Below are 21,897 nucleotides of genomic sequence, written 5' to 3'. Positions count from 1 at the left end.
TTGTTTTACTCAACTGTTCACCACAAAAGCCTCAGAGGTTGTGCCTTTGAAATAGGCCGTGCTGTGCATGTTTTTGTGGAAAGATGTGGTCACGCGAGCAGCCATGGTGGGCTGCCGATTCTTGAAAAGCCTTTTTCTGCAGACCAGGTGAAAGGCTTTGGTCAGATTTATGAATGCGATGTAGAGTGGCCTCCGCTGCTTTCGATGCTTCTCGAGAGGTATTCTAATAATTAATAGTGAAAACTGAAACACAGAACAATTCAACCTGTGCCTGTAAAAAATTAAATGTTGGCTTTTAAAGACTTAGTAAACTATTAATTTCACTGTGTATCATACACATTCAAAGCTGTGGGAGATGTGCTTAATTACACTGAATAAGTTGATTTTATTCCAGAAGCTGACGTTTTGAAAACATCAGTTTATAGAAGTCTGTGCTGCATAACCGTGAAAGTGTTTTAATACAATGACTTCTCTAAACATTTATGAGCTTCGCACCTGTTCATCAACTGGCGAGCATACGTGCTATGTTTCTGGAGACCTACCTGTTTCACCAATAAACAACAGATGTGTAAGGGATTTCAGTACTGTTGAAATATTCAGCACTAAAAACAAGATGCCTTTCAACCTTCATTGCTCATTTAGTTTTACGGTTTTCTTTTGGCCTCACCATCAAACCCTCCTTTACGCCAATGGACAAATCTAAATTTATCAGGACCAACCCCCTTGTCGCTTCAGTCCTGGAAGACAAAGGACACACAGTGATACTTCGAACAAACCAGTTTTAGTAACAGTGGAAAAAAACAGCAGTTATGTCACTTATTGGCTGCAGGTGGAACATGTGTCTGTAACTTTTGTTGCCTGTAGATGGCGCACACTGACACGTGCACATCTACAGGCTGCTGCTGCTGTCCCTTCTCTTGCCTCTAGGTGGCGCAGTTTGGACTGGAATTGATCCTGTTTTCAGTGACCTCTCATCAAGCAGCCTTCTGTCCTTGGTGAAAATCTAACCTTTTCCTTTCTGTCCACAGTGTAAAGATTTCTTCAAAGCCGGCCGAGGGATTTATGAGGACTTGTGCCGCAGACTGCCTTTCTACCCCTCTGACTTCACAGATGGTAGGCTGGACTTGGACTTGTAGTGAAAGTGAATCATCTTCCTTATTATGCCACACCAGGGTGCCTCTGGCAGCTCCTCATTTGTCTGTCACCCTTTGCCTCAGATACATCTGTGCTGCATCTGTGTCACATCTAGGGTCTGCTAAAATGACTGTCTCAGATGTCTTACTGCTGCCATATGCTCCCATATGTCCAGTATTACTGTAATTCCCCAAGACATCAGACAAAGATATTGCCCTATACATTACCATTGCCATCTCAGCAGGCTGGTGTTTTTGACTCACCACATCATTCTCTTTACCAGCAAGTTTGTGGAAGGGTTTCTGTCTGCAGTCAAATACATGTGGGTGGTTTTAGTTGCTGTTATTGCCAGAGATACTTGTGACTTTCTGGAAATTATTCAAAGTGTATTTTCTAAGTGATAATAACTTCTCAGTTAAACCAGGTCAATTGAATCAGTTGATTCTTGATTGTAAAAAATATAAAAAGAAACTACAGTTATTGAGTTTTCTAGCTGGATTCTCCCCCTCAGCTGCTCTCTTTCACCCCTCTCTCATGTCGTAATTCATTCCCCTGTAACAAAATCAAGATATTTCTGTCTTGTGAGTGTCATCAGATAATGATCATCTGATAAAGGTCACAGGACCAAAATCATTGTGATTACATTAGAGGCCAATTAAAGTGTTTTATTTCAAAATGAGTTATCCATCATTTGGATATAAGCGATAACTGCACTTACAAAATGATGGATAGCACAAAACTCAGTGTGAGTCCTTGTAGAATAGCTTTACTGTAACTTACTGGATGCTCCATATTGTAGAGGCACTGAATGATGAAGTGTGCTAATGTTTTTGTCATTTTGATATTAAAGTGTTGAACCCCCTCCACTCTATTATGAGGTGAATATGACTCATGTGTTTGTGTTTATCTCCCCTCAGGTATAGTTGGCAGTAATAAAACCCTGCTGAAGTACATGACCACAGCCATCTTCCTCTACATTGCCATCCTCCTCCCTGCAATCGCTTTCGGCTCCCTCAATGACGAGAGCACACGTGGTGAGATCGGTAAGAGAACATACTTAAATGTGGACATGTGAACACTGTAAATTTCCTGTGTATTTTCTCCACAGATATATCTTGGCCAATTATTTTTAACAGAATAAAAGCACTAGTATTATCGACTGTGTGCACATTAACCCTCTTAGCTTCAAAAGTATAAATGATAATGATAGGATGATCATTGTGGATAGAAACTTGTGGAAGGTGAAGTATTTTACAAGGAATTCAAGGATATGATTTTATTCATCAAGAACAAATTTGAAATTAGACTCATGAACAGAGTACTTTTTATTTATTTTCCAACGTGTATCACAGTACGACTCCTATTTTTGCCTCTACACCGACTCCTTAAAACGGTTTCTGAGTCTTTACTCTGTAGATGTTGCACTTGTTTCATCAGCTACTTGCTTACTTTGTCTGTCACGTACAGGGTGCTGTTCAGTGCATTATCAGAGCTCGTTTTTTAAAAGCAGCTACCTGCCACTCCTGGAAACATGGTTGATGAGAGATAAAGTTTTACAGGAAACAAAATGACAAAGATGGAGATATGAGACAGAGAAGCCATTGAAACAGGGAGAAATAAAGGCACAACCCACAAATAAATACAACAAAACAATGGTTTTAAGGTGCTTTTTAAAGCCTTTGAGCCTTGTCTTGAGGATGTCCCAGAGTCAAGGAGCAACAACGTGATAAAGTCACCTTTAGTTTGACTGACCTTGACATCAGCAGCCTCTTCACAGCTGACTGAACCATGCAGTAAATGTGCCGTGAAACCAAATCCAACTAAAAAAAGCACAAAAAAGCTCCATACAGTGACAGAATTGTGTGATAAATTCTCTGTGGGTTCCTCACAGTGAGTAACTACTTTCACATCACAAGCCGTCGTTGATACAGTGTTATATAAAAACAAGGAATAGTGTAGCTGTGTTTTTTCTGGTTGCCTCAGATAAACCTTCGCTGTTTGAAAAATGAATTTGAAATTAGCTCAGCCCTGCAGAAGAACACAGCAGACATTCATGCACATTAATCAGCATTTCCTCCTGTGTTTTCTCTGTGTGTGTCCTCTCTGCACAGATGTTCGGAAGACCATCATCGGCCAGAGCATCGGTGGGGTCATCTACTCATTGTTCGCCGGCTCTCCCCTTGTCATCCCTCTAACCACAGCTCCCCTTGCCATCTTCATCAGCGGTAGGCTTCCCCTCTTTGATTCAGCTCAGCTCCGCCAAAATACACTTATCTTTTCACAGTTTGATTTGAAAAGGAGGCTGCGGGTGGGTGGAGTACTAAGACGATTACGTCAAAAATCAAGAGAAGGAGGCACCCAGCTGCGCAGAACAGCAGCTAGAAACTCTTCTTCTTCATCCTCATCTGCTTTCTCTTTTACCAGGAAACAGCACCTTTGGACTAATTTAACTGTTTGTTGGCTATTTTTTTTTATTTTTAATTTATTTACTTTCTTCCAAGCCCTGTTGTTGTCATTGTGAGTAACTCTGGGTCCTAACTGGTCTCCTTCCTGTGCTCATTGTGAGCCAATGGCCGGTTTGGTCCTGATATGGTGCACACGGCACAGGAAACACAGCTGCTGCATCAGAAAAAGGAAAAAAACTTAAACACTATAATATTTGATCCTCTCTTTTCATCAATCAAAATTAAGAGAGGTTTTGGTGAAGTTTTTATTTTTTAAAGGAGCAATTTGTAAGTTTTGGTGTTGCTACATAGCCAGCATTAGCATTACTAGCTGTTTACTTACCATTCAAGAAGAACTTCACTCCTTTACTCACTAAGAGCTGTCTCCAGTGGTGGACAGCAACACCAGTGTTACCTTTGTCGCTATCACATCTTCTCCTCTACTGAAGTTAGCATGCTAACCAGTTAGCCTCGTCCCGTTTCATCTCTTTCTGATAGCTCAGAGGGCGTATTATAACCTCTTGCCGAAGCTCTTATCAGGCGACAAGTGACAGAGAAAGGTCATAAATAGCCCCTTTAAACGACATTTTTTATTTGTACATTTTCTCTTTTCTGTCACAAGTATTGGACGTTCATATGGTCACAGTTAGTGTTTAATGATGTCGTTGCTATCTCGTCATTGTCTTGTCATTGATAAAAAAGGTCATTGGCAAACATATTTACTCACAGTTGTTGACACATGTCCCTCAGACAAGTGTTCCTGGTGCAGTTGAAAAAAAATCACATATCTCAAACCATGTACGTTTTTCATGAATTAAAAACTTTTTTTCCTCACTGATGTCATGTAATGGCTGGTTTCAGGGGACTACGGGTCAGAACACTCGCTCATTGCATGCAAGAACATGTAAACTTTATATTCAGTCCAGAGAGACAACAGCACATAAACTGTTATATGGTTTTTACCCAACAGCAGTGTTGTGCTGGTTGGAATTTAAATGATCTTGACGGCTGGAAGCTGCAGAATCGAGCAGTGATGAGGAAAAGCAGCAACTCCGATGCCAAGATGTAGTTTTAATACCAAAGCTGTTTGTTGGGTTTGTGGTGTGATGATCTTTGAAGTAAATGGGTTAGAATTGTGCTAAGCACATTCTCTTGGGGATAATTATAGTACATTTCCAGCAGCCTGTCTGAGCAGAACAATGGCTTGTTTGTAAAGTTGTAACTCATCTACGCACAAATCTGCTCAACATTACAATTGTTATGGTTTTTATAAATACATTACAATTCTTGTGTGTGTGTTCGTGTGTGTGTGTGTCTCCTTAGTTTTAATACCTGTAGCAGAAATTGTGTTTTTTATTATTTTATTGTTTTTAAAGCATCTGCACAAAACAAAAAGATGATCAATCCAGCTCCTTATTGACCTAGTTTCTTTTTTATTTATTGATTCAATCAACATCGATCTGTCTTCTTCATTCCTTGTTTGTTTATTCAACACATTTCTTCAGAAGCAAATGATTAAATTTCGGTGAATTTTAAGGGAAGGAGCATTTCACCACATTCTTTCTGTTTTATAAAATAACACAGATTAGCCCAACGATGGCACTACACTGTCTCTACACATTACAACTACGAGTTAGTCTTCAATTTCTGAGTGTTTTAGTCTCAGTCCTGAGGTTGTGGGGGCACATTGGAAATAAGGATTAATACTGTTTTAGATGTTTCATGATGTGTGTTTATATTTCACCGTCAAAGTGATCCGAGGAATCTGTGACGACTACAACCTGGACTTCCCAGCTTTCTATGCCTGCATCGGTCTGTGGAACTGTCTCTTCCTCATCCTGGGGGGGATCTTCAATGTCAGCCTGCTCATGAAGCTCTTCAAAAGGTATCTCTCACATGCACACTCTGACATTTAACTCACTTTAATTGTTTTCTTTTCAGAACAACCTAATTTATTGAATCAATTCTTACATTTTCTTTTTTCTGTTTGCGTACCTCCTTCTCTGCTAAACAGAAAAATCTTTTCAATTGAGTGGTCACGATAATGTCTGCTTCAAAAATACTGGCACACAAAGGAATGTCTGTCTCTTTTGTACAACCAACAGTTCTCAGAAAGCAGAGTTTGTTCTGTGTGACAGTTTCAGATCTAGTCTGAAGAAGATCTAGTTCAGATCTTCTGGTTCCCTTTTTAAAAGCCCCTTTAGCCGAGCCACACAGAAATAAGAGGGTGAAGTACAGTGGCCTCTGAGGACAAAGCACAAAAAAGAGAGAAAGCACAAACATTAAGGGAAACCCACTACAAATCCTGAGATGCAATAAATATAAGAACACATACAAATGTGGAAAACACGCACAACAAGTATTACTACCCTGGAAGAGCTCCAGGACGGTGGTGGGCTTGATTTGGATAAGCAGCAATGTCACAGATAGATTTATTTCTAAACAGATTTTCTGGGGAAAAAATCAAATAGACAGTGAGTATAGTAAAAGCTCTACCCACCATCCAGTCAGTAATGTGAATTAAAATATAAAGCCTAATACCTGTGTTCAATGTGTACATATTAGAGCTCTAGTCCACAGAGGCAGTGCTGGGGTTAGGGTCTCAACCAGCAGGAGGGTCCTCACATCTGAGGAAACAAACAGAGCACATCTTTGAAAATTAAATCTAAACTTTCTCACCTGAGAAAATATCCGAACCTGATAAAGTGTTAAAGTGAGGTTGCCTACGTAAAGAAAAGTATCTGTAATGTTGCTCTTTATGCAAATCAAGCCATCGCTTCCGCTAACGTCCCAGAGCAAATCATGTTTTCCCTATTTTCATATGCTAACTGTTAAACTTACATATACTCTGTGTTCCTACTCACACACATCTACTTTACATCTACTTTACATCTACATTCAGTGTGTATTGCTTTGTGTTGTCATTTCTCTGCACTGTTGCCTTTTGTGACATTTAATGTGGGATTATTTGGAGTTTTTCATAAACACATTTAAAAAAAACACAAAACTGTAACCTTGGCATCTTTATTTCAGTTCCAGTGCAGCATTCGTCATCTTTGTTTGTTTGGCAGTTTTATATTTAGTTGCAGTACAATCTGTGACTGTCTGAGCTGCACTGTGGCATGACCTCCAGTATATCTGCCTGTAGGCCTAGTTCTAGCTGTTTTCTTATAGGTATAATGTTTGAAGGTCAGTTCATGAAGGTATAAATTAAGATGCAAACAATAGCTCACACTTCCCTTTGAAGTTTTATGTGCATTATGTTTTTTCAGGTATGATTCAGAGACATCAGCCATTTCTTTTTTTGCCAAAGATTTCTCGTCCTCCCACACTTATTAAATGTGTAATTTATGAGTAAACAAAGTGGTATGAGTCGACTTTTTTTTTTTTTAAATTCAGTTCATTTTGACAGTATTTTAACACCTTGCAATAATATAGTATAACCTTGACGTTGATTGTCACTGTGGTTTTCAAGGTCGACAGAGGAGGTCATCGCCTTGTTCATTTCCATTGCATTTGTGGTCGACGCAGTGAAAGGCACAGTGAAAAGTAAGTTCCTGACCCATGTGACAGACGTCTCTCTCTCCTCTGTTCCTGCAGCTCAGCCTGCGGCTTGTTTACATCTCTGTTTTCACAGGGTCACACTGCGTTTACTGCAGCCTCTCCCTGCTGCATTACTGGCATTTTGTCTGTGCAAATCAAGAGCTTGTAGTCGGCCCTGACTAATCAGAAACAATAATAACACTAGCATCATACCTGCTGTCAGATGCACCCCCAGTGCTAGTGTATCAAAGTGTCAGCCAGTGTCTAAATTTTTAAGCAGTCAGTTTCAGTGAGTCAAGAAAACATTAAATCCCTGAAAAGCTCTAAACTGACTCTGTATTATAGCTGAATTTTTGAGAGCAGCTCATTACTTAGCATGGCTGTTCTTGACTGAAGAATCCTTTGTTTAGACCTCTTCAGCTAATCTTTAAGTCCATTTAATGAAAAACTGTCAAATAATTTTTCCCCAATATTGTCCTTCTGTGGATGACTGCATTCATACAGAAGGAGCTCTTAAAATGTAGCACTTACAATTTCGAAATCCTCGTTTTTGAGTGTTATTGTGATACCAGATATAAATTATAACATCAAACCTAACTGTTAAAAGACAGCCAAATAATTTGGCCGGGGCAGCTGTGGCTCAGGAGGGAGAGCAGGTTGTCCACTAATCAACCCGACCCCGTGGTTTGATCCCTGGCTCCTCCAGCTCAAGTGTCGTGTTGAAGATACTGAACCCCAAATTGCCGCTGTATGAGTGTGTGTACGGGTGTATGCATGTGTGAGTGAATGGGTGAATGTGACAAGTATTGTAAAGATCTTTGAGTGGTCTCTAAGACTATAAGAGCGCTATGTAAGTCCATTTACCATTTAATTCTGAGACCTCCAGGAGCCAAACGACTGATTAGTTTACCAGTGTAATAAGATCAGGCCTTCTTATTCAGATCCCTGGCAGGTCAGGTGACTATTTCACCAGGCCAAGAGTGAGAAACAGAAGCTGAGCCCTGCAGACAGTTCAGTGGTGGAGAGACAGAGAAAATACATTAGTTACTCTGTTACTCTGCTGGCTCAGCTGACTGAGAGGCTGAGAGAGATACCAAATTACTAAATGAGAGAGTTGTACTAAATTAATCAATCTAGATTTTGAACACAGCCTGCAGCCATATTACACCAATCCTGCCTTTACTGCCACCTCATCTTAGTATATCATAAATATTTTACACAATTTAATTTTTTAAAAATGGGGTGACGATACCAGAATGTAATTTATTTTGAATGCGATATTGTCCTGTTTAGGAGATTGCCAGTGCAGTGGTTCAATTTTCAGAAACCATTTGTAAAATATGCTCCGAGCTCATATGCCATTACCATAACATTAACTTATGACATTCTGTTGACACTTTTCATCCAGAATATTTTCCAGTAACATGAATGAAGACATTTTGGCCATGCATTCAGTCACCTGTACAACTTTTTCTGCTGCATAGCTTTCTATTGGTTTGATGAAAAGGCCTGCGGAGGGCGCTGAATGCAGGCTGTGTCACACACTCTTTACTGAAAGTGATGATGGAAATGATTTCTACTTGTGTGGGCACGGTAGTGTCCTCCTCCTTATTTAAAGTAGCTGGAGAACTGCTGCGCAGAGTTTAACATCCCAGCCTCCAATGTGATACTCACTAAAGGAGGAGACATAAATTATATTTGTCGGTTGTTTATACTGTAGTTGTGAGATGGGTGTCAGGCTTATTTCATTAAACACAATCTGGTCCAGCCCAGAGACAAAATCATGTGTGGGGTTTAAGGATTCTACTCATTTGACCTCTGACTGTTCTCATTAGGATTATTTTAAACATGTTTAATAATTATTACTGCACTTGGGAACACTGGCATCACACATGTGAGCCAAGCAGCGAACTCCGGGGCTGAAAGCTGCAGTTACTCAAATGACCACTTGAGGCTGGCTCCAACTTTACCGCAGAAATAAGTTTACAAAAAAACTGTTTTGGTCTCTAGAGCTAATTTCCTCCTTCACGACAACTGTACGGGGTGAATTTTTATATAACTCATCCATTTGAATTTTATGAAAGCATAAATCTTTGCATAATTGAGGGCGTGGCGCTTTGAGTGACAGGTGGATGAGTGTATGCTTGCAAGTCCCGGCTCCTCACACACCCCACATCTTTGCTAATTTTTCGATTAGTTAGGCGCAGTCAGGCACTGCCAAGATGCCATCAGCTCAGCCCACTCTGAGACTCTTCAGAAGCTTGTGGGTGACGTCACAGAGACTACGTCCATCTTCATTTACAGTCTGTGGTATCAGCCAAATGTCCACAATCAAGAAAAATAAGACTTTTGTGTCTTGAGTGAGTGATTTAGAGTCGATCCAGTTGATCAGGTTTTAGTGCAGAGTCACAGCTCAGCAGGTTTATCTCATTTTTATGAAGTTCTCTCTCCTCCAGCTCTCCCTGCAGACTTTACAGTCCTTGTCATCAGCGTCTCCCCAACCAGTATTTTACCTTTATTTAGTATTTTTCCTATTTTTTGGTTCTGACTGCAGCATAAACAGCACAAACAGTTTTTAAGGCTGCTTGTTTTGTTTGTTGTAAAGTCAGTGCAAGATTTCATGGTTAACCAAGCAACAAGGTCATAATCACAGTCTAACCATTGCAGTGGGTTTTCCTCTGTATTTACTCATGTGTTCAGTATAGAGTCCAAAGCTTCAGAGCCACTAGCTGCCCTCACTATGCTGATTTACAGGCTGAAGCTTTGGCTGGTAAAATGTTTTGTATTTGATCATGCTAACATTAGCATTAAACACTTAAGATGGGCATGTAGTTTTGCGAGTATTTGGTATTTGGATAAGTTAAAGGATCACTTAAATTATTACACATCATGCTGAAGGCCAACATGAATTACTGAATTTCATGACACCTCATCCAATAGTGAAAAGGCTGGGCATTTCACTCAAAAGCCTCATAGTGGCACAAGAGGAACAGTCGGGGTCAAAGTCATTGGAACACATTACATTGTCTTTGAAGCGGTAATATCTGTGCAAAATTTCATGGCAATACATCCAACAGTTGTTGAGTTCTATCACTGACCGACACTGCCATCACCAGAACAAGGTCATAATCACAAATATATGTGTTGGTGGGAGTAATTGTTACGTGTGGGGCCACTGGTCTATGTTGGTTTCAGTGATCTCACAGTCTTTTCCCTGCTCAACTGAACATTGTGGATGTGACTCAGTCTTTCACAGATACTACCACGACCCCACGCTGGCTAACAGAAGCATAGTGGACTTCCGTCCGGGCGGAGACCTGTTGGGAGGAAACCGGAGTGAAGTGGCAGCGGGGTTAGCACTTAACGCCCTCCCTGAATCCTTCATCCAGTGCACTCGAGAGAGACCTGTCCTCTGCCTCCTGCTGATGCTCGGGACATTATGGATGGGCTACACCCTCTACCAATTCAAAAGGAGGTATGTGCGGCACTGCAGCGCTGCAGCACTCTGCAAGATAAATCACTGGAGAAGTTTAAATGGTGTTTAGATGAGAGCGCTGCTGGCCAGGACGAATACTGCTGAGTAGGGCCCTGACTGTAAAGATTGTCAGGAGTGCCGGAGCTTGCAGGAACTTTCCAGACAGGCTCTCACAAAGCTCCTTTTTTTCACAGGTTCTCCTCCAGTCTGTGATTTAATAAGCATTAATATTCTACTTCTGATTTCTCCCAGTAATCAAATCAACCTCAAAGCCGGATTCAATTGTGTAAGCAAAAGGCAGACCAAGATACTTAAACAGTGTCGGGATTGCAGCCATTGTCCTTGTCTTGTCTACAGTAATTGTATTCCTCTATTATTTGTCTCTCCCTTTTCACTCCTAACTCTCTCTCTCTCTCTCTCTCTCTCTCTCTTTCAGTCCATTCCTGCATGCCAAAGTGAGGGAGGTGCTGTCAGACTGCGCCCTGCCGATCTCAGTGCTCATGTTCTCCTTCATCGGCTCCTACGTTTTCAGTGACATTGAACGTTAGTATCATTTGTTGCTTCACTAAACAGTTAGTGCTACAGAGTGCATTTCAGTTTTTCATGCTAAATAAAGTAACAAAAGTATCTCTATTATCTGGAAAACAATATTCCTAATTTACTAATCTGATTTTCTATGGAAAAATTTGCAAAAGGGGTTATTTAAAGTAGTGATAAAATTGTGTGTCTATCGGTCAGCAGCAAACATGGACACAGTATTGTTTTCGTTTTTTTTCTTTTCTCACCATCGCTGATTTTACACTCTTAAATCAAAGAAAGGTCCCATGTGCAAAACTCTGGAGTCAAAGTTAATTCCTCTTTAATTACCTGTGAGTTAAAAATCTGGACAGTTGAATCAAATTAAACAGTAGAATTTAGTTATGGCTGCATTTTAAGACGAAACTGTAAGGATCTAGTCATACACAGTGGTAATTTTTAATGAGCAAAGATGCAGGACACAGTGCAGAGGGTTATATCCTTATCGTTAAGATAACGATAAGGAATTATTTGTGTCGTATTGTGTGTATTTGTGTTTTAATCCTTAAGTGATACAGTGAAAACTTGACCCCTGATTTACTGAAGGATGCACTAACCAGATAGATGTAAATTAAATTAGATAAAAATAAGCTGCATGAGGATGATTTATAATATTGAGAATCAAATTGCTGAACTGAACGAAATGCATAGTCTTAATAATCTAACATTATTAATCTCATAATCTTAAATGTCAACTCACTGTGACCTGAATGTAACAGAATTTAAAACTTCATGATTGGATGTTTTTTATTGAAATGCACGATGGGTTTTGTAGTATTCGCTCTATGTTTTTATGGATAAAGGCTTTTACCTTTGAGTGTTTATCAAAGAAAACCAGGTATTACTAGTTGTTGCTCATCTTCTGAATTAGTGATTCATTCAGGAGTGTCTCATGTTGACAACACAGTCTATGGAGAAAATGAGCACAACTTTTATTTGCAAAACAATGGCTGCTCAAAATAACTCCTCCCACATCGCAACACTAGACAAAATGCACAGGCATATAGAGTGTGTTTTCTCACAGCTTTTGTTAATAGCTGTTGTGTTGCTGTTCTAACTCGGGGAAAATGTGACAGAGAGAAAACAAGTTGTTTCCTGACATCTGCTTGTGTAGTACTGTTAATTTGAACTTTTAAGATGGGAGTTTGTTGTAATACATATGCCTGCGATTGTGTGTCTTCTGGTAACACTGTGAGTCACTCTGGGTCTTTGAATTCAAGCACAAAGGTTGTTTGAAAGCTGCTGAAGGGCTCAAACCTGTGGCCTGTTTACCTCCAGGACCTGCTCTCTGACTGTGAGGCTTCCCTCATTTGGCACCTTTATTGTCTTTTTATGTTCCTTAATCAAGGCACAGGCCAGAACACATTGGACATCTTCAGTTTTTATCCTCTATTGTTTAGCATCATTTTGAGTCTCCATTCATTGTTGCCAAGGCAGCAGCTGTTCTCCAGGGGTCGACACAGAAACACAGAGGCGAGCGCCAAAACCTCAAGTGAATTTAAATTTAAGTGCCTGGCCAATTTTCTGTTTCTTTGCCTCCTGAGACAATAAGTCATAAGATAATAGACCCATTATTGTATTGTCACTTCTTCCTAAATTTAACCAACTGCACTTAATTCAACTGCAGTGGAGGGGATACAGCCCTAAATGAGATATCAGGCATTTGAAAAAACTCCAGCCCCTCTGGTGAAATGATTGCTGGTGTGGAAACATGAGTCATCCCAGTACTTTGAGGGACAGTCGTGTTTGTGAAGATAAAATCTGTTGAGTTTGGAAGTAGTGGTAGTGAATTTCAGACAGCTCAGTCTTTACAGAAATTATTCCAGTTGATTTTTTTCCTCAAACACAGGACGTCCTCATATGAAAGAGTCATGTCATGAGCAGATGTTTACGGCTGATCAATTAGCTCTGAGCTAAAGTTATGTAAGAGAACATCTCTAACATCTTAATGTTAAATCAAACACATGGTCATAGTTTTCTCTTCTTTTTTGAACAGTTCCAGTGTTTAAAGTTCATGACCGGCCCATCTTCAATGTGGCTCCATTCGAGCGGCTGACGGCCATGAACGTTGTCAGCGCCATGGGCCTCGGCTTCCTCCTGGCCCTCCTCATCTTCATCGACCAGAACATCGTTGTCTCACTGACCAATGCACCAGAGAACAGGTAGAGCTCAATGATCTCAGTTGTGAATTCCTCTGTACACAATTAGAAACCTGTCTGTACAGAGGGTTGGGCACTGATAGTGACCCTTCAAAAAGCCACCAGGGACCTTTAGGGATCCACTGACCCGACTTTAGGTTCTGCAGTAACCGGATATTTGCCGGTTTGTTAGGGACAGCAGATGAAGTGAGCCAGAAACTTGACATCTGAGTCAAGTTGTCACAGTTGGGGAGAACTGAAGACGCCTCAGAGCCAAAACACAATGTTAAGCTTTTACTTCTTTTTACTTTTTTACTTCTTCTAAATTTGCACTGAACAGAGCGATTTAGAACTAATCCATGCCCCACAGACGTACCATCACCCAGCCCTACAGTCAAAATCTATAATGATGGAATTTCTGCCTTTATCTCATACATTTGTTGGGGAGAAATTAATTGGATCTAAATGTCTGTTCAGAGCAAGGATGAATTCACCTGTAGGCAAAACAGCGGCTGCTATAGTATAAAAACGAGTGCTTTCTAAGAGCATTGATCTGTTCAACACTATTTCACCACACTAGTTAAATTGTACTATTGTGATCCTATTTATGCTGCACAAAAAAAATTCTAAATAAAATAAAATACATGTTTTTAGAAATACAGTTTTCTGTATTGGACTTTCACTACACCCCTCATGTGTAAATAACAGTAGGACAGAAGCTGGAAAAACTCGTGGCTATTTCTGTTCCTACTTCTCTCTTTTGGTTCTTTTATCTACTGTGCTCTTTTATTTCCTTGACATCTTGTTTTTCTCTCTCTTTCTTAGTCTGAAATAAGATGTTTATTGAACAGTTTTTCTACCTGCGCAGGATCCCTTTCACATTTCTCACATCACACTCTCTTTTTTCTTTGCTTTCTCCTTCATTATTTATTTATTATCTAAAACATCTGTCATCATTATGCAGATAGATACAGACTACAACTTTTAACCTAAAGATGACTTGTGCATTCTGGTTGAAGGGAAATAAATGAGAATAAAGGTGTATTTAACAATAAAACCTGCTTTCACTCAGTCCCAGACTCACACCAGAGTGATTTACAGTATTCTGTGGTGTCAATGTCATCTTCAAGGACACGTCAGCAGCATGCATGGGCAGTCATCAGTGAGTCCTTATTGCTTTACAGAACAAATGCTCTCGCCTCCTGTCACACAACCTCTTCACAGTTTTAGTGTGAAGCTTCCTGAAAACACACAATAACACAAATGCTTACACACACACACACACACACACACACACACACACACACACACACACACACACACACACACACACTACCTCCTTCAGAGCAGGGGAAGATGCACGGCAGTGATCCTTAACTAACACGAGCAGAAAAATGGTCCGTGGCACCATAAAGGTTGGAGTCGTCATGTTAACGTCACGTTCGTCTGATGGTGTCATCATTAGTGACATCTTGATTTGTGCTTTTTTTTCATATGAAAACATGAGAGAACGCACAACATGTGCATGGATTTCTGTGTGTGTTGAGTGAAAAGAATCAGTGGATTATATGAGTGAGTGTGTTCAGGTTGTGTTGAAGGGCAGTGCTAACCTTAGGAGGATGATGCCCTTTGTATCTGTGTGTGTCACGTCTGCTCACTTCTAAATATTACCATATGCAAATTTCGTCTTTGTGAGTCTCTGTCTGTGTAAATAAACTCATGTGTTTTTTCCTCTGTGTGGTTTTAGATGAGTTGTTGTGCTGCAGTGTGTTGTTGTTGACTGTGCTGCAGAGTATAACACTTTCATGGCTCCTCAGGTTGCTGAAGGGCACAGCCTATCACTGGGACCTGATGCTCTCTGGGCTCATTAACATACTGATGTCGGTGCTGGGGTTGCCCTGGATGCACGCCGCCTTCCCCCACTCCACCCTCCATGTGCGCCAGCTGGCTTTCGTGGAGCAGCGCGTGGAAGGGGGGCATCTCTACGAGACGTGAGTTACCCACCCTCTCACCGCCAGCGCTAATCAGACGCTCAATTAAAGGTTGTCTCCAGAGCGTGTGGTGACTGTAATTTTGTGTCGCAGGCTACTGTATCCTGCTCGTCTCTGATTGCATGATTACTATGTAACTTACCATTTTCTCAGTGGGTGGAAGAGGTGATGGAGTTTTTAAGAGATTAGAGGATTAAGTTCATCACTCTGGCCACACAGATATGAGCAAAATTATAGCTGGCATATACTCAGGATTCCTTAAGTAGTCAAGTGTGATAAATGGGTCATGGGAGACAATCTCCTATAAGAGATCTAATTAGAAAAAATATGAAATTCAGGGGCTCCTTGAAAGTATCTCTATTATCTGGAAATTAATATTCCAAATGTATAAATCTGATTGTCTGGAAAATTAGCAAAAGTGGTTATTTAAAAGAGTGATTCCCTTTTTATCGTGTCACCCCTTAATAACAACGTAACTCCATTTAGTCATACAGCACCTTTCGAGAAAAAGTATTTCACATGAAGAAACACAAAGCAGTGGGCGCCTCAGAGGCTCGCCTGGTACCGTTAAGGCTTAGTCCTAACCACAGTGGTCCAGGGTTCGAACCCGACCCCCTTCCCAACGTTCCTGTCTCTCTCTCACTGTACTTATAAAATAAAGGCATAAAAAGCCAGAAAAAAAAAAAAAAATTCAAATACAAAGCAACACACAATACAGGTTTAAGAGAAGTAATGACAGATAAATATACATAAATAAAAACTTTGTTTAAGATTTTAATTTAAATAACTTTAGAGGCGTTAAGAGATGAAAATTAGTAGAAGAATAGTCAAAAAAAAATGGTGTAGCAAAAATCAAATTTTTTTCTGATCTTCTTGTGACCTCTCAGATTAACCGTGTGACCCCTTTGTGTGTTTTAACTCCGAGGTTGGGAACCACTAGTTTAATGAATGGTTTTACGTTCACTGGCTTCATCCTTCTCTGGACAGTGCAGGTGGATGGATGCTTCAGTTACATCGACAAAGACTCAAACTACTGACTCAGCTTAGATGACACAACACGACACCTGACCCGGATAAGACAGAGAAGTGGCTCAGCCTTCACGGCCACACACACACTGCTATGAACACACAGATTTTCAATAATGAGAGGATGTTTCCTCTGTATTTATTAAGTTTAAACAAGAAAGAAGGTCTGTTAATGACATGACTTGCAAACTTATTCCTGCAAAAATGAGGATATAACCTGAGTTTGTTTCCAACAGTCAATGTCCCTGAAACTCCTGAGATCCTGTCCGAAAATTTCAGTTTTTCAAATGAAAAATGTGCAAGAACACTGATAAGAAAATGCCAGAGAAAACGTTGTCTGCTGCATTGTATTAAACAATTGTGTTCTTTCCAGTAATCATTCATTTGTGTGTTGTTGTTCTGTGTGTGTGTTTGTACGCCGTGTCTCCTCAGTATTGTCCAGGTGAAGGAGACACGGCTGACGTCTCTGGCTGCCAACATCTTCATCGGTGTGTCGGTGCTGCTGCTGCCCGTCCCGCTGCAGTGGATCCCCAAACCCGTCCTGTACGGCCTCTTCCTCTATATCGCCCTCACCTCCATCGACGGAAACCAGATGTGCGACCGCATGGCTCTCCTCCTCAAGGAGCAGGTGAGAAAGTGTGTGTGTGGTGTAAGATGATGAGTGAATAAGTGTGTGTGTGTGTGTGTGTGTGTGTGTGTGTGAGACCATATGTCGCAGGGCTCTGCAGATCAAACAGTTGACTGGGTGCCTGGTGCAGGAGGACCAGACCTGAGTCAAATAATATTTGCAAATATAATTTTTGGTGTTTGTTTTAATCTAGTCAGAATACAGGGTGGGTGGGGTTTAGTGAAATAAGACAGATCAGCTCGTAACAGTATTATTCTAGTGCGTGGTACCAGCTGAATAAAGATGCTTTCTGACACAGTCTTAATTCATTATCTGCTGAGCCCCTTAACACAGTCAGTCAGATTTAAACATCAAAGCTCATAATTGGAAACTATTAGAACTGTTTTCCTTTCTTTGTGTCTCTTCTGCTGTTTGTCCGATTTAACCTTCCCACTGTCTCAGTGAAGCAACACTTTTCATTTTCCTCTTAACTGTACGTGGTAACGTCACACGTTAGTGCCTCCACATGGCAGCGAGAGGCAACAACATGAAGGTGACAGTCAAAGAAATATTCAACAAATGAGTCATTTAGTGCCTCTCGCTTTTATTTGACAAAAGGTTATTTCTGTTTAATCACCACATATCACCACAGTCAACAAGCAGCAAGCTTTGTTACATCTCAGTTGCTATGGAACATGAAGTTTATCATGTTTGATTTCCAGCCCTCAACTGTGGAGAGTTGAGATTTGTTGAATCTAATTTTTGTATTTTCCTGATGAGTCATGTTTCCAGAACGACTGCAGATAGTCACCAGAAGATAACCTGCTGTTTAAAAGGTTCAGACCTGATCAGAGCACATCAGTTTGTTTGTCTGCTGCAGCCACACTGCAGACTGGAAATGTGCATTTTCATATCAGCATCTCACTGAGTGCAGGTTTCAAATAATATCAGCAACCTCTCTCCTGTGCCCCACCTCGCACACTGACACAGGAGACCCCTCATGCTATAAATACACTCATTGAACTTTTAAGAAAGTATCCACTGAAAGAGAAATGTTCTTCTGATCTAAAACCCAGAGTGCACTTCTCAGAGGTGTGTGGGCCGTCCACTTCCCTTAGTCATTTCTCTAAGACTGCAGGAGACCTGAGGACAGCGAGGAAAAGAGCCTCAGGGAAGATTGTGTTTTAATCTGTCCTGATCCTCTCACCTCCTGCAGACGTCTTACCCACCCACCCACTACATCCGCAAAGTGCCCCAGAGGAAGATCCACTACTTCACCTTCCTGCAGATGATGCAGCTGTTGGTGCTGTGTACGTTTGGCATGTACCCGATACCGTACATGAAGATGATCTTCCCTCTGCTCATGATCCTGCTAATCCCAATCAGGTAACACTGTGGCCATGATGCCAATGATTTGCTCAAGTGCCTTAAACCATGATGACATTCAGCAGCTGACGAGGAACAAGCGTGGCGTCAGATTCGAATCTGCCGGTGGATGAAAACATGTTTTAGCCAAATGTTTCTGTTGTTTTCAGGACTCCATATTTCTCTACAAAGCGTCTATTGAGAGATTAAAGTAGATAATTCTACTTTTCTTAATCACATTTTTAAATTCTGTAACAAGGTTAAATGTTTTTCAGCTGGAAACATCTGGCAGTTGAGTTGCGATAGAAACGTTTTGTGCTGCAGTTCATCTGCTCACTCTCACTAATGTGTGAAAACAGTGGCTGCAGTGCTAACAGCAGATGGGCATAGTGCATTATATATGATATTTGTGAATTCACAGAATAATTCACCACGCTCTCCTTGACTTTCTTCAGTGCATCACACTAGTGGGTTGTCTTCAATAAATAATGTCGATCTGCAGTTGAAAAACAGTTAAACTTTAAAGAAGATGAATAAACTTTATTTATAAAGAGCTTTTCAAAGTTTGGTTTTCAAAGTTTACAGAAAAACACTGTTGGGGTTCACTGGCATGTGAGTATCAATATTAATGATGCATTACATTCATTCAGTTGCTGAGAGGTGTTTCTGTTATTTTGACCACCCTTCACCACCTCACCACCTACGGTTCAGCAGCACCACAGACTGCAGCCTCCAGCCTGATCGGACACCACATCAACACCTCTCCAAACAGAAGCTGAACATTAAAACCTTCACGCAGGGAGAATTTACTGAGAATCTCCTGATTCACTGAGGTCTACCTGATAAACTGTATACGCAGTGTTTTCCACCCACTCACATTCCTGTAGAAACCAGCTCTGCTGTGTCGTTGATAACGCTCTTGTTCACTGGTGCCACTGAGAAGGTAGTGATCAATCTTGTGTGATAAGATCTGACATTTTTATGGTTTGGTGTGTTTTCTCTCTCTCGTGTTTTCTTTCTCATTCTCAGCCTAATAAGTAACAGTTGACACAAATTCTGTCTCCTCTGTGTTTAGGAACAACGTGCTTCCTCATATCATTGAGGCCAAATACTTGGACATAATGGATGCCCAACACATGTAGCTACAGATGGAGATAAGCTGGAACCACAAAGACGTCTGGAATATTAAAAAAAGAAAAGAAAAATGAGGATTTAAAAAAAAAAACACACAACTTATTTTTCAATGCAAAACTGTACGGAAGCAAAAAGGAGAAATACCGACTGTTTTGAATTTTGTATCTGATAAGAACATTCTTACAGGTGAAGCACTGGAAATGTGGGAAGTCATGTGAGGAAGAAGAGAGATGAGAGCTGTGGGAAATCTTTTTTTTCCGAGCGTGCACAGACAGAATCTCTCTGGGGAAAAGTTCTGATGGAAAAAAAAGAAAAACAAAAAAAACAGGACTGTCCAGAACTCCCTGTTTCTCCTCCGTTTGACCCTGTTCAGTGCCATATACCTCCATGTTCTCCTCTCACCTCTTTACTTTGTATGATAACACTTTACAATATCCTCACTGCAGTGTGTGCATCCATGTTTAACCTGTGGGTGAGTGCTTAAAGTACTTACTAATACTGTGTAAGTCATCGGAAACCTGCCAGTGTACATTGTATAGCACTTAGAAAGGTGTAATGGCACAATATAAGTACAGTTTTTTTTTGACACTTTGCCCTCACACTGTGTTTGTACACTGTCATGTGAGTGAACTTTACATACTTACACTGTGTTGATAAGTACTTAATACTTTTCCATTCGTGAATTAGCTGGTAAGAACACTGCATTTGGGCCACTGTAAAGTCAGTCTTGACCTTTTGTATTTTTGCCATCGTGCAGTGTTGAAACCTTTACATTCCTGCACCTTTAGCTGTGACTCCCCCTTTTTCTGTCAGGGACACTTGAGCCCGGACATATTTAGTTTCGAAGTCATTCCAATAAATGTCATGTGTTAATTAAGGAGAGGAAAAAAGGTGTGTGTGTGTGTGTGTGTGTGTGTGTGTGTGTGTGTGTGTGTGTGTGTGTGTGTGTGTGTGTGTGTGTGTGTGTGTGTGTGTGCGCGCGCGCGCGCGTGTGTGTGTGTGTGTGTGTGTGTGTGTGTCATAGGCACATTGCTAATCTGTCTTTCATCTAGCTTCCTGCCAGCTCTTTAGAAAACCTTGTTTTTAAGGTGGAATTTAAGTGCTCAACTAAATAGAAGATACATTCCACAGATATATATTAGATGTAATTATTTAGAACGACAGCACAAACCAAAACATATAGTGAAATCTTTATCAAATCATGAATATATTAGAATATATTATAGCAATATACAAAAAGTATTTTAGGTTAAATTGAAATAGAATATTTATTTATCACAATTTTGAGTCAAAATGATAATTTTGTGTGTTTCCCCCCGAACTGGAAAGTGATCTGTAAATCTCTGTTTGCTCCTTTACATTCCACAGTGTCACGTCTTACATCTGACTTTGCCGCAGTGTTTACATATCAAAGTCCCCTCCAGCTCCATGTCCAAGTCCAACACAGTTCTGGTGCATTGCTAGTAAAGAGGAGAGTCCGGTGAGGGTAGAAAATAAAATAAAAAAAACGTTTGTTGGCTTTGGATTCAACAAAATGCATCCCTTTTTTATTTTTTCTTTTCGTGAACAAGTGTTCAGAGATGAGTTTTAGAATAATCCGGTCTTGTTTTCTATTTAGATGTTATGATTAGATCAATGCTTGCAAACGTTGTCATGTAATAATCCAGTTGTCTGGAAAAGGTTATCTTGTTATCTACAGTACAAAAAGAAAAAAAAGAATATTTCTAAGCACTGGTTTGCTTAAAGCATGTCTTATCTGGGTTTTTGATACAATGTGATGCCAATGGACATGTATCCTACACGAGAAAAAAAAAGTAGCAAGTCAAACAATAACTTCTCAATAAACTGAATGCAACGCTCAATATTCAGCAATACTGTGTATAAAACAGAACTTCACTGGTGAAATTCGGGGTTTCCCAACGAAATGCCGACCCATCAGCGAAGCAACAACAGGCCAGCTGTGTTTTTAAGACAGCGACTTTTCAGTCCATCCTCATGGTACAAATACTGCTCTGTGCTGATTCAATTATTGCACACAAGGAGAATAAAAAAAAGTTTGCCTGTCAACCGGGCATGCACAGTGCCGGAATTTATTACGGTTTAGTTGCTTTCCCAATATCCAAATGGCAGCTCCCTCATGCAGTTCTGTTCAGCTTTGTCTTACAGATGTGAGAAAGATGTCCAATTTAAGCAGATGTCTCACACCGAGATAGCAAAGGCATGAAAGGAAAGCTCGGGAAGCATTTGCATAATCCTTGGACTAAGCCTTAAGACAGCACTGGTGAGAGAAGAGAGAGATTGTGAGTTATGAAGTAATATGTACAGTTTGCAATGCAAAGTTTAGTTTTTATCAACTATTCCATTATAATCCATGGCAAGGTATTAGTTTCTAACTTTGGACCGAGTACAGAGATTAAACCATTCTTCGTATGTGACAGTATTGTTGTTGTTCCTTGATATCTTC

General features: G+C 40.4%; 1 protein-coding gene across 4 annotated transcripts in view; it reads left to right on the top strand.

The window, feature by feature from the left end:
• slc4a11 (solute carrier family 4 member 11) overlaps positions 1-20,429 on the top strand; it is a 101,103-nt gene extending 80,674 nt beyond the window's left edge. For 3 of the 4 annotated variants that reach the window (XM_071498264.1, XM_071498262.1, XM_071498263.1), the window contains 12 exons: positions 1,029-1,113; positions 2,052-2,177; positions 3,246-3,359; positions 5,331-5,463; positions 7,054-7,127; positions 10,368-10,596; positions 11,033-11,139; positions 13,169-13,334; positions 15,128-15,301; positions 16,760-16,955; positions 18,151-18,320; positions 19,375-19,583. In XM_071498264.1, coding sequence (XP_071354365.1) covers positions 1,029-1,113; positions 2,052-2,177; positions 3,246-3,359; positions 5,331-5,463; positions 7,054-7,127; positions 10,368-10,596; positions 11,033-11,139; positions 13,169-13,334; positions 15,128-15,301; positions 16,760-16,955; positions 18,151-18,320; positions 19,375-19,441 — 1,641 coding nt within the window. In that variant the 3' untranslated portion in view covers positions 19,442-19,583. Of the gene's footprint in view, positions 1-1,028; positions 1,114-2,051; positions 2,178-3,245; positions 3,360-5,330; positions 5,464-7,053; positions 7,128-10,367; positions 10,597-11,032; positions 11,140-13,168; positions 13,335-15,127; positions 15,302-16,759; positions 16,956-18,150; positions 18,321-19,374 lie in introns of all 4 variants that reach the window. The other variant, XM_071498265.1, reaches the window with a different exon arrangement.
• The last annotated feature ends 1,468 nt before the right edge of the window (positions 20,430-21,897 follow it).

This window comes from Trachinotus anak, unplaced genomic scaffold (genome assembly GCF_046630095.1).
Source record: "Trachinotus anak isolate AG129_WGS33_773 ecotype Australia unplaced genomic scaffold, CSIRO_AGI_Tana_v1 ptg000015l, whole genome shotgun sequence".
In the NCBI taxonomy this organism is placed as follows: Eukaryota; Metazoa; Chordata; class Actinopteri; order Carangiformes; family Carangidae; genus Trachinotus; species Trachinotus anak.
Note: the sequence above shows the minus strand (reverse complement) of the source record. Positions and strands in the feature narration are given on the sequence as shown.